This window comes from Podarcis tiliguerta (genome assembly GCF_965153285.1).
Source record: "Podarcis tiliguerta genome assembly, chromosome: 8".
Lineage (NCBI taxonomy): Eukaryota > Metazoa > Chordata > Lepidosauria > Squamata > Lacertidae > Podarcis > Podarcis tiliguerta.
Window position 1 is genome coordinate 21383985 of NC_139541.1, and position 15514 is coordinate 21399498.

The following is a 15514-nucleotide window of genomic DNA, read 5'->3' on the forward strand; positions in this document are numbered from 1 at the left end:
AGGGCCAGGCAGAGAGATCCAGAGGGCCACAGTTGGACCTCAGACCTGAATTGCCCCACCCCTTGGTGTCATGCTTTGGAAATTATATGAATGAAAGGAAGACAAGAGGGGGTGAGGGAATCAAAATACATTCTGGTATTCACCATTTCAAGCAGCAAACATTTGCCAGGCGAAAGGACAGTTTCCTTGCCCTGGGCACAGAGCGGCTTGGAAGCGGTCCTAACGCCTCCATCACGGAACTGAAACGCAGCAAAATCAACACTGGGGCACTGGCTCAGGAGCTTGGCTGCGCTCCCGGTGCTTGCCAGTTCCCGAGCAGGGCAGCCGGTAACCCGAGGCGGGCGGCTCGCCTTACAACACACGTGAGGTTGCCCCGAGGGCACGCCAACTCCACTCAAACCTCCTGAGCTGGCTCTCGCCTCAGACAGAAGGCGAAAATGGCCACGGTCCAAGGCAAACACAGAAAGGGTAAAATGCAAGGTAGGCCGGCTAGGGAACGGCGCCGAGCTGGCCGTTTGGAATGGCACCTTCCGCAGCCTCGTTCCCGGTTGCTTTCACAGCGGCCAGGGGAGGCGGGTGCGTAATTGAAACCAGATTCGGGCAATGCCAGTTGCAATTTGCACAGGGAAATTCCAAATGGATGTGAAGAGGAACCCCAGTCTGCGTTCAGAAAAAGCCTTTCAAGCATTTTACATGAATATATATATTTTTTTTAAAAATCACAGTCTACATTTGAACTTTGCTTGTTTTGATCAGTGTAGTAAATTGTTTTATGTTGTTGTTATTGTTGTTTAGTTGTTCAGTCGTGTCCGACTCTTCATGACCCCATGGACCAGAGCACTCCAGGCACTCCTGTCTTCTACTGCCTCCCGCAGTTCGGTCAAACTCATGTTAGTAGCTTCGAGAACACTGTCCAACCATCTCGTCCTCTGTCATCCCCTTCTCCTTGTGCCCTCAATCTTTCCCAACATCAGGGTCTTTTCCAGGGAGTCTTCCCTTCTCATGAGGTGGCCAAAGTATTGGAGTCTCAGCTTCAGGATCTGTCCTTCCAGTGAGCACTCGGGGCTGATTTCCTTAAGAATGGAGAGGTTTGATCTTCTTGCAGTCCATGGGACTCTCAAGAGTCTCCTCCAGCACCATAATTCAAAAGCATTAATTCTTCAGCGATCAGCCTTCTTTATGGTCCAGCTCTCACTTCCATACATCACTACCGGGAAAACCATCGCTTTAACTATACGGACCTTTGTTGGCAAGGTGATGTCTCTGCTTTTTAAGATGCTGTCTAGGTTTGCTTTTCTCCCAAGAAACAGGCGTCTTTTAATTTCTTGACTGCTGTGACCTGCTTTTAAAATTGCTTATTTGCTGTTAAACCACTTCGCTGAAAATAGTTATGGAGGCAGCCCTGTATGCATGAATGTGGGCAGAGGAGGGCAAGCAGAACGACACAAGGGTCTGGGAACCAAACCTTATGAGGAATGGAAGAGGGAGATGGGGATGTTTCCTTTAGCCAGGAGAATAGACAGAGAGGATAGGACAGCCAAGACAGAGCAAGCTTGTTTTCTGCTGCTCCTCCAGTATCGGGAGGACCTGAACCAACCGATTCAAATTAGAAGAAACAAGATTCCAAGCAAACATTAGGAAGAACTTTCCGATGCTAAGAGCTGTTCAATAGTGGAATGGGCTCCCTCAGAAGGTGCTGTCCTCTACTTCCTCGGTGGTTGTTAAGCAGAGGTTTGATGGCCATCTGCCATGGATACTTCAGCTGTGATTGGGTTGGGCTAAATGACCATCAGATGTTCTGCAATTCCATGAAACAATTTAATCGGCATATTCACCACAGCACACCAGCCCCGGTTTTAAAAAAAGAAGAAGGTTATTGTGCCATCATTCTGCAGAGGCTAAATTAATGAAAAGCAATAATCAAATGGTGTTAAAAGGCCTCAAATTGATAAAAGTGTTGTTTCAGTCCACTTATTTATCGAAGGTTGCTTTACTGCTTATTTCAGAGGGTGCAATGTGGATTTTAAACTCGGTTTCTTACGTATTGCTAGGTTTTTTGTGTCATTACTTTGCACCATGCCTCGTGAAGGAGATGCCTATTGTAAGGATGTTCATAAGTTTTAATAGAAAAAAACCCCACAAAATATTCTACTTACGGCTTTGGCACTTCTCTCCTGTCCAGCCACTGCGGCAAAGGCAGCGCCCGGCCTGCCGGTCACACAAGCCCTCGTTCAGGCAACCACAGCTCTCCTGGCAATTGACCCCATATTTTCCTTGGGTGCACTCTAAGGGAAAGAGACCTTTTCAGATGAGCCTTCCACAGACTACCCGTCAAAACGCAGGTGTGCAGGGTGGGAACGTGAGTTGAATGCCTCCCCCCTCCTGCAGCCAATCAGAAGCCGCACTTTGGTTTCCGGATGTTTTGGAAGTCAAACGGACCTCCAGAACTGATTCCATTCAACTTCAGAGGTATGACTGTATTTATGAATAACGAGAGAGAAATTTATTATTATTATTATTGCAAAAAAGAAACAGATTACCCTGTTCACAGGCCAGTCCTGTCCAGCCTTCAAGACACACGCAGTTCCCAGTGACTGGATCACACGTCCCACCATTTTGACAAAGACACTGCTGCTGGCAGCTTGCGCCAAAGGAGCCATCGGGACACACTGAGGGAAGGGGAGGAAAAAAAGGAACAGCAACCAGATCAGAATGCAGCTGAAATAAATTTCCAGTGGGAACAAAAAGGGAAACAGAATCTCAATTGTTTAAGCCACAGGCTTGGAGCCCATTGGCAATGAATTTGCACACCAGTAGCTCCTATGAAGCCCACGAAAGGTAAAGGCCCCTTTGGAAATCTGCAAGGCACAAGAAGCTGCTTGCTTTCCATGTTCAGTTCCTGCTTGCACTTGTTCAGCCTCTCCAACATTGAACACACACACACACACACCCTTAAGCATGGACGTGTTTCATTGGATGCCAGGATTGGACCCGCACAGCCACTCACCCTTTTATTCTGAACAGGGGAGAGGTGCGAATAATGTTTTTCTGTGAGCACAGCAGGTCTCTTTCCCCCATGGATTGCGAGGTGGGAAATGCCCACATCGTTTTCGGGTCCTGCCTCTTCGCCCCAGCACATACAGAATTATATTTGTATGCTGCCTTTCCACAGTTCAGACCTTGCTCTAGGCGGCTCGCAACATGAAAGCAATACATAACTACGGCATAACAAATGTGTTATTTATTTATTGCTTTTGACTACATTTCGAAAAACATAAACAAACTGAACAGTTTATGCATTGACAAGGTCTAAAAATAATGATACAAAAAAAAAAGCAACAGTAACACACAGACACACACAACGAAACCCTTCAGATAACAGCCCAGCTGAAGAGTCTCCGTTCAGCAGCCTCAGCTTTTGTAGCTGGAGTCAGTCCGGGTCCCACCCTCCCAGGCCTGGTGGGAAAAAGGCCTGCAAGGCATGGAGCAGGTCTTCCTTCCAGGACTCGCAGCCAAAATGGTCTGCAAGTGATGCTAATATGACAAAATACTTCAGTTGGGTTTAATCTTTCCAAAAGCGCCTTTCCCTTTTGTGGATCAATACTTATAGTTTGAACGCCCCCCTTTTTAGTATTATCTTCTGTAATCTTCAGGATCTCTCTCTCACACACACATTCCCAATCTACTTTGTTACAAACTGTAGTGCCAAGAATTCCTAAATTGGGCAGCCTTCGTTAGGTAGTTTAGGAATGTGTCTATGCGCTTGTGTGTGTGTGTTCCCTAAAACTCCACCACAAATGGAATTTTTGCTGGTCATCACTTAGAACCAACCCACTAGCAGGAGAGAAGTGAAATAGAGAAAAACTTCCTGCATGCTAAGGTAAAGGTAAAGGTACCCCTGCCCGTACGGGCCAGTCTTGACAGACTCTAGGGTTCTGCGCCCATCTCACTCAAGAGGCCGGGGGCCAGCGCTGTCCGGAGACACTTCCGGGTCACGTGGCCAGCGTGACATCGCGGCTCTGGCGAGCCAGAGCCGCACACGGAAACGCCGTTTACCTTCCCGCTAGTAAGCGGTCCCTATTTATCTACTTGCACCCGGGAGTGCTTTCGAACTGCTAGGTTGGCAGGCGCTGGGACCGAACAACGGGAGCGCACCCCGCCGCGGGGATTCGAACCGCCGACCTTTCGATCAGCAAGCCCTAGGCGCTGAGGCTTTTACCCACAGCGCCACCCGCGTCCCTTCCTGCATGCTAAGAAGAGCAGAAAAGTAAAGAAAAGGAGAAGTCAAGCTCTGTGGCCAACCAGAAACCGGAAGACAGCAGCACTCACCTGACTTGTGATTTGAGAACACTGCCTCCAACAGAGGAAGCTGAACACAGCTATCATGGCTAGTAGCTATAGAAAGCCTCCTTACTTATTATTAGCGAGCAATACCTTGCTGGCAGGTCTCTCCCATCCATCCAGGTGCGCAGAGGCACCGACCAGTCATGTGATCACAGGTGGCCCCATTGGAGCAGCTGCATTCCTGGCTGCAGTTCTCCCCATAGCGGTGAGCCTGGCAAGCTGTAGCGGAAGAGAAACAGACAATGAGGGAACAGACACTTTCATGCATGTCCACGGTCAGCTGGCAAGGCTGAGAGGCTGGCACCCAGCACAGGGCACCTACTTTGATTGCAGGTGGGACCGATCCAGCCAGCGGGGCAGGTGCAGCGTCCGGTCACGTGATCACAGCGGCCTCCGTTCAGGCACCGGCAGGCCTTGTGACACTCCGTCCCATAAAATCCATCAGGGCAAGCTGGGGAAAGAAAAACCCGCATGATAAGTCTTGGCACCAATTCGTAGAGCAAAGCCACCTTTCTTTTTAAATTCAGTTAATCTAGATTTTCAAGACAGCCTACAAAAGAGAACCATAAAACAAATATAAAACAGATGAAAAAGCTCAGAGACAAAAGCAGCTATTGCAACAACAGTAAAGATACAAAAAAGCCCTAAACGGCCTCGGTCCAGTATACCTGAAGGAGCGTCTCTACCTCCATCATTCTGCCTGGACACTGAGGTCCAGCGCTGAGGGCCTTCTGGCGGTTCCCTCGCTATGAGAAGCCAAGTTACAGGGAACCAGGCAGAGGGCCTTCTTGGTAGTGGCACCCCCCTGTGGAACGCCCTCCCACCAAATATCAAAGAGGAAAAATAACTACCAAACTTTTAGAAGTCATCTGAAGGCAGCCCTGTTTATAGGTAAAGGGACCCCTGACCATTAGGTCCAGTCGTGGCCGACTCTGGGGTTGCGGTGCTCATCTCGCTTTATTGGCCGAGGGAGCTGGCGTACAGCTTCCGGGTCATGTGGCCAGCATGACTAAGCCGCTTCTGGTGAACCAGAGCAGCGCACGGAAACAGCGTTTACCTTCCCGCCGGAGTGGTACCTATTTATCTACTTGCACTTTGACGTGCTTTCAAACTGCTAGGTAGGCAGGAGCAGGGACCGAACAATGGGAACTCACCCCGTCGGGGGGATTCGAACCACCGACCTTCTGATCGGCAAGTCCTAGGCTCTGTGGTTTAATCCACAGTGCCACCCACATCCCTTAGCCCTGTTTATGGAAGCTTTTAATGTTTAATAGGTTATTGTATTTTAGTGTTCTGCTGGAAGCCGCCCAGAGTGGCTGGGGAAACCCAGCCAGATGGGCGGGGTATAAATAAATTGTTGTTGTTGTTGTTGTTGTTGTTGTTGTTGTTGTTGTTGTTGTTGTTGTTGTTATAAAAAGCAGTTATCTTCTTCTTTTTTGAAAATGTCTAAAATAGGTCTCTCTGGGCAACTAAGTCATGTGGTGACTTATAAACAAACAACAACAACAACAACAGTAGCAGTAATAAAGAAAGCCTACAGAGTGGCAGGGATATTTAGAGAAGGACTTCTGGTGCCAGGCTTAACAAACAGGTAGGTTCCTTTCTTAAAAAAGAAAAGGGGAAAAGCTAATATTTTCAATGAATGTATCCCCTCCTAGACCAGGTGACCATGAAGAGTCTGCTGTCGTTTGGCAAATGGAGAGGCAGAGAAATGAGTGAGCTGGAGTTTATATGGACATCCCCTCCAGGGACAATACTTTCCTGCTGAAAACATTTCTGGGAGAACTACTGGCACAGCCCTCATTTGACAGCGACTGGCAGCTGTCCGATCAAAAGGTCCCTCTGTGAATAGGGGTGGGGAGGATATTATTAATAGTAGCAGTATGAGTAACAAAAGTCCTGGATTTGGGTTACTTACGGCGTTCACAGAAGGTCCCTCTCCAGCCCGGGGTGCAGGTGCAGGCCCCGCTGACGTGGTCGCAGCCAGCCCCATTGTCACACTGGCATCTGTGGCGGCAGCTTGGACCAAACCAGCCTTCGGGGCACTCTTGGGAAAAACAGAACACATCAAAACAATGGGGAGGGGGGAGAGGGAGAGAGAGAGGGGGGGGTTCTTAAGAGGATGCAGAGCTGGTGTGTAAAACCAGATGCTGCTAAAAGGACCACCTTCTTTCAGGAAAGCGCTGCCTCCCACCCAGATGTTCAGGAGGGGAAAGGACTTTGGTGGGGCCACAATCTTGGATGTTTGATTCCCCTGCTTTGGGAGATGAGGACTCCAAAGCAGAAGGGCATGGAGGGCCAGCCCCAGAACCACTTCCACTGGCCAAGTCTCTAGCGGCAGTGCTGCTGCCCTTGGATGACTCCATTGCACTGGCCCCAGGGAGACTGATGGAATCCCTTTAACTAAAAAATGGCACCTTCCATCAGGGTGGGGTTAGTTGGGTGTGGCTGCTATATAAGGCTCAGTCTGAATGTCTCCTTAAACCAGCCCTTGCCTTGCCTGAAATCCATGCTCTCCTCACAACAAGCTGCTCCAGTCATGTTCATTCTTAAAAGTTTTGTTTTTCACTCAGAAATGTCAACATTTCCCTTCTTTTTAAGGGAAATTCCCTTATTCCGAATAGGATTCCTCGCAAGAAAAGGGAAAAGTTGACAGCTGTGCTCAGTACTAGCTTATTTGTTTTACGTATTCCCCAACTTCTTTTGGTTTTATATTGCTTTCAGTGGAAGACTCAGGTGGTCTTTCTGCTGCCTGTAATGTTGGTGTTTCCCCCATTCATGCGGCATGAACTGTTCAGGCTTCTTACTACTTCAAAGCATCAGATCTGCCTGGTTTCAGACAGGTAATGTTTGCTGCTTTAGACGCAGTTGATGCTTTTGAATTATGGTGCTGGAGGAGACTTTTGAGAGTCCCATGAACTGCAAGAAGATCAAACCTATCCATTCTTAAGGAAATCAGCCCTGAGTGCTCACTGGAAGGACAGATCCTGAAGTGGAGGCTTCAATACTTTGGCCACCTCATGAGAAGAGAAGACTCCCTGGAAAAGACCTTGATGTTGGGAAAGATGGAGGGCACCAGGAGAAGGGGATGACAGAGGACGAGATGGTTGGACAGTGTTCTCGAAGCTACCAGCCTGAGTTTGACCAAACTGCGGGAGGCAGTGGAAGACAGGAGTGCCTGGTGTGCTCTGGTCCATGGGTTCACGAAGAGTCGGACACGACTAAACGACTAAACAACAACAACAAAAGAGGCACACATCCTATAAACTACCCATTGCTTTCCATTACAGAACTACCAGCTCTTCTCCTGCTTATTACTTCCATGTTTTCTGCCACAATTGGCATGAACTTCTCAGACTTTCTACTACTCCTTCAAGCAGACAGACTGGCCAAATCTATAATAGAGCAAAGGGTCTCTATCTTATAGGCCTTAAAAAATAATAATCAGAAATACAACCTAATTTCTCTCCTTCTCTTCTCTGTGATCTTCTTGTGACTAGTACAGACTGCTCCAGGTTATATTAATACTTCGTCCCAATACCAAAAATATAAGAAACAAATAAAATAGTTGAGAAAATAATTGTGTTTTTTAATGAAACATTCCTTTGAATAAGTGGGAAAACTCACATTTTGAATTTTCCATTCAATTTGGAAATAGAAATTGTTAGTAATGGCAATAAATGATTTAAATTTTTTAAAATCCAATTTAGAACCGCCCTAGTGTTCAAGTCATCTGGCTGGGATTCTCAGATACAGGTGGGTTTCAGGAGCACAGAAAAGCTCAAGATACACACGTAGATCTACCCACGCATAGTTGTTATCTCTGAGAAATGTAGAAAATAACAGGATATATTTATATGAATTCTTCAAACTTACACAACCCTTTTAAAATTAGCTGATGAAGGTGAATACATCAAAACAGGGCCCTGTCTTGGTTTCTGATCCATAATTGACTTCTGACTTCTGTTTAATGATTGAAACTAAGACCTTCACGATGAATCTGACTATGGACTAGCATGAACTTACTGGTTTGTGATTCATAATTGGATATACATATCCTTATGAGTTTGAGTTTGTAATCTCTGAGTTTGTAATATCTATTTGAGTTTGTAATCTCTATTTGAGTTTGTAATTCTTGTCAGAATACATACTTTTGAATGGATTAGTTTTTGTTACTATGGACTATTGATTTGCGAGTAGGGACCACTCCCACTATTGAAACTTTTATTGGCCTGAGTTCTTGGTGTGCTCTTTTCTCTTGGTATATTTAATAACAAGAATTCCAACTTGCTTAACGTGGGTTTCAGGAGCTCAGCACATTTCTTCAAAAAACTGGACATTCTCCACAGTGGTGCCCTCATCCCAGAATTACCTCACAAGAGTCAATCACCTCCCAGTCAGTTGGTCTCTCTCTCTCTCTCTGTGTGTGTGTGTGTGTGTGTGTGTGTGTGTGTGTGTGTTTCTCATACTCACACATAATCACTCTGCTGGCTGGACATTAACAACACCTTCGCACATGCACAAAGAGTGAGCAGGAGGCTCGAAAACACCGGAAGGCAGCACTCACTCTGATCGCAACGGGTCCCAGTGTAGCCGGCTTCACAGAGACACTGTCCCGTCATAGCGTTGCAGCTCCCATCACTGTTGCTGCAGTTGCAAGTGTTGGTGCAATCAGGACCCCAGCGGCCAGCATTGCAGGCTGAAGAGGAGGAAGGGGAAGCCTCATTATTATCGTGACTTCGACACCGGGTTGCATTTAAGTCCTACTCAAAGTAGACCTATACCTCTTCGGCAATTGTGGCCCGTCCATCCAGGCAGGCAGCTGCACCTCCCCGTCTCAGGGTGGCAGTATCCTTCGTTCCCACAGTTGCAGCGCATTTGGCAATCTTGCCCAAACCATCCAGGTGGACATACTACAAAAGGGGTGGGGGGAATCGAATAAACAGTTATTGCTTGTAGCCAGAGTCCATTGCAAACACAGTCAAATGCCTATTTGCACAGATTTATTTATTTTTAATGCATTTTCCAATGTCTAATTTTATACATCCTGTTTTTCCATCACGCGGTATTTACAGACTCCCCAACCCAGCATTCCAAGACAGTCTAGATATACCTTGGTTTGCTACGTATCAGATACTTTATCCACCCATTCTCCCCCCTTCTTTCACCTCTTTGTTATAATTCACCGTTGCTAATAAAGTTACCCCGACTTGAAAATTGATTTTTGTATCATATCATTTTAAATCCTCCCCAAAGCTTTCCTTCTCGGACCTTATCCGTTTGCCATCCCGATTCCTTAATTTTGGCTGTCAAATTGGCTAATTCTGCAAATTCTATCAGCTTAGGCAGTCATTGTTCTTTTGTTGGGATTCCTCGATCTTTCCATATTTTTTTTAGCACAGAGAAGATTGCATTTTCTTTCTAGGACGGGCATTATGGTTGGGCAGTGCAATAAAACATTTTACGAAATCCTCCATACAACCATTTCCACAAACACACAATTGAAGGTAATTGATGCTCCAGATCAGTACATCATATCACCTCTGGGGATGGATGGGAGGAGGAGGAGCGATGCAAAATCAGTATGGCCCATAAGAATTTGGGGGGGGGGTGCCATTGAGACTGGCAGAGTCGAGGGAGCCCAGCAGGCACCGTGCTCTCGCGCAACACCCATTCATTTCACTGACGCTTACTTGGAAGAATCCACACTGGATGTTGCTTCCGCTGACCACACATGTCAAATTAAACTATATTATTATTATTATTACTACTACTACTACTACTACAGTGATACCTCAGGTTACATACGCTTCAGGTTACAGACTCCACTAACCCAGAAATAGTGCTTCAGGTTAAGAACTTTGCTTCAGGATGAGAACAGAAATCGCTTGGCGGCACGGCAGCAGCAGGAGGCCCCATTAGCTAAAGTGGTGCTTCAGGTTAAGAACAGTTTCAGGTTAAGTACGGACCTCCGGAACGAATTACGTACTTAACCCGAGGTACCACTGTATAATGAAGGCGCCAGGCAAACTTCCGTGGGGAGAGCATTCCACAGATGGGGAGCCACTGCAGAGAAGGCCCTTTCTCATGTTGCCACCCTTTGGACCTCTCGAAGAAGCACGCGAAGGAGGGTCTCAGAAGATGATCTCAGGGACTGGGTATGTTCATATGGGAAGAGGCAGTCCTTGAGGTACTGCAGTCCTGAGCTGCTATGAACTTCCACTTCTATCTTCACTGCATGTATTTAAACAAAGGTTGGATGGCCATCTGTCATGGATGTTTTAATTGAGATTACGGCATTGCAGAGGGTTGGACTGGATGACCCTCGGGGGTCCCTCCCAGCTCTACAGTTCTATGATTCTATGTCTATACTTATTAGCTCTCTGGGGTTCCAGGCCAATAGTCTCTCCCGGCCCCTAACTGGAGATGCCGGGGATTGACCTTGGGACCTTCTGCATGCAGAGCAGGTGCTCTATTCCTGAGCTGCAGTCCTTGGGTGCCCTTGCCGTCACTTCTAACCCTGCTAATAAAGACAAGAGCTGCTTACCGTCTTGACAATGGCTGCCTGTATATCCAGGAAGGCACAAGCAAGCGCCAGTGGCAGGATCACAGCGGGCACCGTTCTTGCACTCTGGGCAGAGCTTCTGGCAGCCTCTACCCCAGTGGCCTTCAGGGCAATCTGAATCAAGAGGAAAAGAGACACAATGAATGTTGAAGACCCAGACTGGCAATCAGCTCTAGGTTTTCCTTGGAACCACCCCCAGAAGATTCCTCTAGGCAGCTCTAGGCTCACCTGCACCCACAGCGGCTTCCCCACAGGCAGTCCTGAGCACCTGTGGCACACGTGGGAACACCAGAGCCATTTGGGTGGGTCTTTCCTCACCCAATGTCACCCAACCAAGAAAGAGGAAGGAGGAAGCGAGCCACACAATCACACATTGTCAGGGTTTCACCGAAGGAAGAATCGAGTGGCTAGAGTGATGTGGTTGTTGCAAGGACATGGTTGAGTGATGGTTCGTGTGAGACTGTGCAAGGGCATTTGTGAGCTCCTTGGAGGAACAGGTGGGATGCAAACACAATGAATGAATGAGTTAATTGTGCCCATTAACTTCAATGGGTCTACTCTGAATAGGAGCAGCCCTCAATACTACCTATAATGCTGAATGTGTCCATCCCCCAACAGCATAACAAGGGCAGGGGAAAACCAAAGGGTTGTGTCCAGCTTAGTCCTACTCAGAGTAGACCCACTGAAGTTAATGGGCATGATGAACTTATTCATTTATTGCATTTACATCCCACCTTTTTCTCCAAGGAGCTCACTGTGGCATATGTGGTTCTCCTCCTCATTTAATCTCCACAACAACCTTGTGAAGTAAGTTAGGCTGAGAGGCAAGGTGAGCTTCATGGCCCTGGTCTCTCCCAGGCCCTAGTTTGATAGACTAAACATTACGCCACACTGGCTCCATAAACCTCAGTTGCATTAACCTCTGTGGGTCTACTCTGCCCATAACTAAGCTGAATTAGTTAAATTAAAATGCCATAGGGCACTGCGTGAAATCAACAGGCACAACCTTTTCCCTACATCTTCAAGCTGGGAGAAGTTCCAGCTCTTCCTTCCTGTGACGCAGGGAGCGTTCAAGTGTTCAGAGGTGGAGACATGGGACTTCCCTTACTCACCTTGGCTGCAATCCACACCAGTCTTCCCGGCCACACAATGGCACTGCCCAGTGAAGCGGCTACACTGCGAACCACCGCAGGAACAGGTCTGTAAGCAGTTCATGCCAAACTTGCCTTCTGGGCATTCTGAAAAGCAAAGGACATGCAGCGATTAAGACAACGCAGGTGTCCCTAGGGATGGGATTTTTTTCTGAAACTCTCGACGCCAAGATTATCTGCCCAGATTTGTTTTCCATCCAAATCTCATCTTTGCCTTCACTGTCCTCAGCAACGTTTAATCCGATCGGTTAGAGTGGCCATGTGGCATTTGCCAGTTATGTTGTGGACACCCAGAAACAAAAGGACATGGGGTCACCATGGTCAATCTGACTAAACACAAATGTGGTTGTTTGAGGACAATGGCAGCCAAAAAAAGGAAGCAAAATGCCCCCTTCCAGCAAAAGGGGCTTTTTAGTGGTGGCTCCTTATACACAGAACTGCTTCTTTGCAGAGGCACACCCGGCCCATATCTTAATAATTTTAGGTGGCTATTTAAGATACATCTTCAGCAGGCATTTTGATGAAGAGAGACCTGATTGCTCTGGCTATTAGCAACTATTCTTTAGTTTATTTATTCCCCTGCATTTATCTACCACTTTATTGTAATAAAAACTCAACACCAACATGCAAAAAATTATGAGACTCATAGAATTGTTGAGCTGGAAGGGACCCCAACCCTCTGGAATGCAGGAATACATTGCGAGTGGCCATCCAAACTCTGCTTAAAAGCTTCCAAGGAAGCGAAAAACTGGATTAAAACACATGTCAATAGTGTACATGTCACAATCATAAAAAGTAACCTAAAACAAATAACACATGTCAGCATAAATGAATAGATTGGGTTGTATCCAGTACTATTCCTCCTCAGAGCAGACCCAGTGAAATTAATCACAGAATTATAGGCAGATCCAATCGCCCAGCAACACAGGAATCACAGACTAACCTAGGCCCATTAATATCAATTAATGGTTAATTGATATTAATTAGCCAGGCCAGATTTAGGTAAGTTGTTGTGCTAGCACAACGGGACTTCTCTCCTTCCCAAATCTGCCTTGGGGGGTCATCCACTGCAGAACAGTGCATGGGAGAGGAAGACGAGAGTGGACACTGTTCTGTCAGGCAAGCAGAAAGGTTTATGCAGACAGAACTATTGCCTTATGCCAAATCCCATCCAGCGGATCCCCCCTTGAGTAGGCCTTGGTTGGACGCAGCCCAAAACATTTTAAATAACCAATGAATAAATACAATGATCTAAACTACAGAAGCAGCCTGGTGGATGTGCAAAGGCGAAGTGCTCGTTTATGCTGAGGCAGGTCTTGCACAGATGCAAGCCCTGAGCTGCAAACACACAATCAAAAAAGTCCATTGGGGGCAGGAATTGGTGGACACACACACACACACACACACAGTGATTTAAGGATCTAAAGCAACAACAGCATCACTTTTGTGCATTCTTTCCTCTAAGCTAATAGGTGACAGATGTTCCTCTTCCCTTTTAATAGCTTCCAGATTTTGTATCGAAGTCCAGAGCTCAATATTGCCATTAAAAAAATTTACGTTATTTCCTGTCCCTCCTTCCTTGGGGGCCTGAAATTTCCACCAAGATGCTTGTGTTGCTTTCAAGCCACCCGGGTCCATCATTATATACCACTGCCTACCCCCCTACCCCAATCAGCCCAAATTGCTGCAACATAGCGCTTGTGATCCAGGCAGATCTTAGCAAGGATTCCTGCTTTCTCTTTGACTGGAAAGTGAGATTCCTCCTGGGGGACTAAGACATATTCTCTGCAAAACAAAAACTCAAAGCTTTGATCAGGCGTAGGCTAAGATCCAAAAGGAGAAGGAAATCAAATGAATGTTCAGATATCAGTGTTGCCCAATTAAAAGAACACACACTACTTGTTTATTTATTCCATAAAATGCAAATACTTTAAATAAATCAGCTTGATGAATCATAGATTTGTACAGTTGCAAGGGATCCCCAAGGGTCATCCAGTCTAACCCCCTGAAATGCAGGAATCACAGCGCTCTCTTTTTATTTAAACTCTGGAAAGGTAGATGAGCCCTCTCAGAGTGTATAACTGGAGACACACCCTGAAGAAAACAAAGTCTAGTAAAGGATTAGGGAGGTTTTTCATACTAGTGGACGGAGGAATGAATGCAAATTTTGTCCCTGTACAACAGGCTGATTTCCAAGCACACTCACACAGCCCATGCTACCCTCTTTCCAGGGAAGTAAAAGACATTTTAAAAAGGTAAAGGATCCCTAGACGGTTAAGTCCAGTCAAAGGCTGGGGTTCATCTCGCTTTCAGGCCATTTGTCCGCAGACAGCTTTCTGGATCATGTGGCCAGCATGACTAAAACCGCTTCTGGCGCAACAGGACACCATGATGGAAACCGGAGCGCATGGAAATGCCGTTTACCTTCCCACCATAGTGGTACCTATTTATCTACTCACAGTGGTGTGCTTTTAAACTGCTAGGTTGGCAGGAGCTGGGACAGGGCAACGGGAGCTCACCCCGTCATGGGGATTTGAACAGCCGACCTTTTGATCGGCAATCCCAAGAGGTTCAGTGGTTTAGACCACAGCGCCACCCGCTCCTAAAAGACCTTATTGGATGGTCATTAAACCTTCCAGCCAGGCAGAAACACACTCAAGGCAGGGCTGTGGAGGGGTGTGACCTAAGAAGAAGGGGTGTGGCCTGGGGAGAGTGCCAGAGGCCAATGAGAAAGTTATGGAGGGCCGCATCTGGTTCCCCACCTGTGCAACAAAGCTTCGCCTGCCTACAGGCAATGATGGCACCTGGGAAACACAAGAGGAGAGGTCTCTCATGCTTGAATCCCACTTGCTGGTGCACCACAGGCCACTGTGAGAACTGGGTGCTGGATGAGATGGGCCATTGGTCTGATCCAGCAGGCTCTTCCAATGCACACCCCAAAGCAGATCTTACCCTGGCTGCAGTTCTCCCCATGGTAGCCCGCTGCGCACTGCTTCTGACACTCTCCGCTGACATGGTCACAGGGTGAACCAGAGGGGCAATCGCACTTGCTTCTGCACCTGGCGCCGTAATAGCCTGGATCACATTCTGAGAAGGGCGACAGCAACATCAAGCATTTAATGCAAGGCTGGACAGGGAGGAGAGAGGGGGCAGCTGCATGCCTTGGCATGCAAATAGTGTTGAATGGTTTCTATAAATGTAAAGGTTCATCATTGTTCCGCCCGATGTGTATGTCTTTAAGGGCCCAGAGCAAACTAACGAGACACAGCTTTACAGCTGTGAAACATAGCAGGTGCTGCTGAGTTGTATTGATTAAGCTGTGTCAGCAATTGGGTGTAGTATATAAGGAGCAGCACCTAGCTCTCCCATTACCCTGGGGGATGGGTTGGTGGTTGGGTTGGGTCGTGTTTGTTTGTTAATGTATTTAGTGTAAAAGGAGTTTTTGTAATGAAAA

At 47.0% G+C, this 15514-nt stretch overlaps 1 protein-coding gene across 5 annotated transcripts in view; it reads right to left on the bottom strand.

Annotated features, from left to right (window-relative positions):
• MEGF6 (multiple EGF like domains 6) overlaps positions 1-15514 on the bottom strand; it is a 204916-nt gene that overhangs the window by 20936 nt on the left and 168466 nt on the right. For all 5 annotated transcript variants that reach the window (XM_083452048.1, XM_083452047.1, XM_083452049.1 and 2 more), the window contains 10 exons: positions 15013-15147; positions 12022-12147; positions 10892-11023; positions 9129-9257; positions 8912-9043; positions 6263-6391; positions 4667-4795; positions 4435-4563; positions 2541-2669; positions 2157-2285 (listed from right to left, as the gene is read on the bottom strand). In XM_083452048.1, the coding sequence (XP_083308174.1) occupies positions 2157-2285; positions 2541-2669; positions 4435-4563; positions 4667-4795; positions 6263-6391; positions 8912-9043; positions 9129-9257; positions 10892-11023; positions 12022-12147; positions 15013-15147 (1299 nt within the window). The remainder of the gene's footprint in view (positions 1-2156; positions 2286-2540; positions 2670-4434; positions 4564-4666; positions 4796-6262; positions 6392-8911; positions 9044-9128; positions 9258-10891; positions 11024-12021; positions 12148-15012; positions 15148-15514) is intronic.